Raw genomic sequence first — 2,405 nt, 5'->3', positions numbered from 1 at the left:
GAGAGAGAGAGAGAGGAGAGAGAGAGAGGAGAGAGAGAGAGGAGAGAGAGAGGAGAGAGAGAGGAAAGAGAGAGATGGACAGGTATAGAAATGACCAGCTGTATGGAAATGTAGCAAGATAGTTATATGAACTGTTAAAGGGGGAGACAGCTATTGGTATATATATCTATATAAAGAAAGACAGCTTTAAAAGAATCTAGAAATAGCCAGCTGTGTGGAAATCTAGAGAGACAGGTAGAGGCCTATATGAACATGTAGATAGACAGCTAAGTGGTCTGTTATAGAAAGACAACTAAATTGACATGAAGAGTGATAGCTTAGATGTGCCGCAGAAAGATGGTCAAAGACTCTTAATTCGTAGGTGGTAAAAAGCTTGGCAGTTTGACAGACAACTAAATGGACTCGATGAAAGATAGACAGGCATATAGAGAATAGCTAGACGGATAGGTAAACAGATAGATGAGTAGATATACGTGGAGGTAACTAGATATGACAGATAGATGGACAAATAAACTAACGGTTAGTTGAACAGAAACCGACAAATATGACATACGCACACATAAGCAGTATGATAGATATATAAACATGCAGACAGATGGATAGCTAGATTTAGAGACAGACAAGTAGATACGTAGACACACTGATGGATAGTCTGACAGACATACACATATTTTATAGAAAGTCAGATATCTTGACGGACAGAAAACAGATTTATAAACAAACCGCTTTATATATATATATATATATATATATATATATATATATATATATACACACATATATATATGTACACACACACATACAGATAGATATGGTAGATGGACAGTAAAAGACGAAAAGAGACGTCTACTGAGAAAGGCAGACAGCTGGACAAACTGACAAACAGCGCAGACAGACAATTATAGTCAGATAGGTACATAGATAGATGATAAAACTATAAGAAAAGCAATTAGGCAAACGAACATATATTTAGATAGAAAGGGAGCGAGAAACACAGTTTATATATATATATATATAAATATATATATATATATATATACACTCACATACATATAAGACAAGCTGTCGAGAAGACAAACATTTTGTCACGAGAAGACAGGTGCGGTAATAATGGTTAGTGTGACTGAGAGAGTGAAATGAAATGTTGCAAAGAGAAAAATATAAATCTGTATAATTACCCAGCATTTTACAGGTAGATTCACCACAATTAGCACCCAGATGAGGAAATTCCATCTTTTCTTGTTTTTGTTTTCTTCTTTCTTTAAGAGTCTTTTTTTTTCTCTGTCTCTACGTTTCTGCTGCTGTTTATGATTATTATTAGTTATTATTACTGTCGTATGTTGGTCAGATGTTTATGTGTATATAAGTGTATGTGTGTGTGTGTGTGTTGTAGTAAATAGAGCTGTGATCCGTGTTTTTAGTGTGTCAGTATGTGTAATGCTGTGTGTTTAGTTTTACACAGAATATTAAAACTATAGAGTAAGCTGGTCTCTTACAGTGAGAGTATCTCTTGTCTATTGTTGCTACTTCTGAGAGACTTTTTTTTTTTTTCTTTAGTTTCTTTCAGTTAAAATTCCCTAATCACAAACCACCACATAAATCACTCCCAGAAGAATAAACAGAAAAAGAAAGAGCGACAGAGGCGTGAAAGAATAATCAGAACAGAAAAAAATATATAAATCTATCTACATTAAATGAGGCTGTTTTTCCCCACTTTTTTAAACCCCCAATTAATTAGTTAATAATAAAATATACTAAAATATAAATCCGAAACTTCTGGTGTTGTTGTTCTTTTTCCTCGTCCTCCAAGTAACCGGTGCACCCGATTGAAAATGCTAACTATCTAACTTCGGGATGGGTAAACCAGCTTCGGGTTTTATAATACCCTGCTAACCACCACCGCCAGTCCTACTACTACTGCTGCTGCTTCTTCCGCCGCCACTACTAACACCACCGCCTCTATCGCTCAATACACTGCTGCTGCTTGCTTCTAACTGCACTACCACCACCACCGTCGTCGACCTCTACATGCTGGCTTTCTTCCCCGCCGCTGTCACCTTTATCACCACAATTGTAAAAACGTCACTTCCGTTTACTGTGACATTTACACACACGCACGCACACACATACATACACATACAAGTACAGACATAGAACCACTTCCAGCTTCATTCTAACTGTGTTGTCATTGTTATTGAGTTGTCAATGAGATGGCAGATTTTTTTTTCGGTTACGTGTCTGTCTTGTTTCTCGAATTTTCTCGTGATCTCTTGGTCCTTCCTTTGAACAGAACAGCTTACGCAACACCTGGTCATTTGTTTAGATTTCTTTCTTTCTGTCATATATATATAGCTTTTACCGTTTATTTTTTACTTGTTTCAGGTTTTGGACTGCGGCCATGCTGG

At 36.6% G+C, this 2,405-nt stretch overlaps 1 protein-coding gene across 2 annotated transcripts in view; it reads right to left on the bottom strand.

Annotated features, from left to right (window-relative positions):
• Positions 1 to 2,049, bottom strand: part of LOC106879534 (AN1-type zinc finger protein 2A) — a 63,321-nt gene extending 61,272 nt beyond the window's left edge. The window contains exon 1 of one of the 2 annotated variants that reach the window (XM_014929164.2): positions 1,179 to 2,049. In XM_014929164.2, coding sequence (XP_014784650.1) covers positions 1,179 to 1,233 — 55 coding nt within the window. In that variant the 5' untranslated portion in view covers positions 1,234 to 2,049. The remainder of the gene's footprint in view (positions 1 to 1,178) is intronic. The other variant, XM_014929165.2, reaches the window with a different exon arrangement.
• Positions 2,050 to 2,405: the final 356 nt, after the last annotated feature.

Source organism: Octopus bimaculoides, chromosome 7, assembly GCF_001194135.2.
Source record: "Octopus bimaculoides isolate UCB-OBI-ISO-001 chromosome 7, ASM119413v2, whole genome shotgun sequence".
Classification (NCBI taxonomy): domain Eukaryota; kingdom Metazoa; phylum Mollusca; class Cephalopoda; order Octopoda; family Octopodidae; genus Octopus; species Octopus bimaculoides.
Note: the sequence above shows the minus strand (reverse complement) of the source record. Positions and strands in the feature narration are given on the sequence as shown.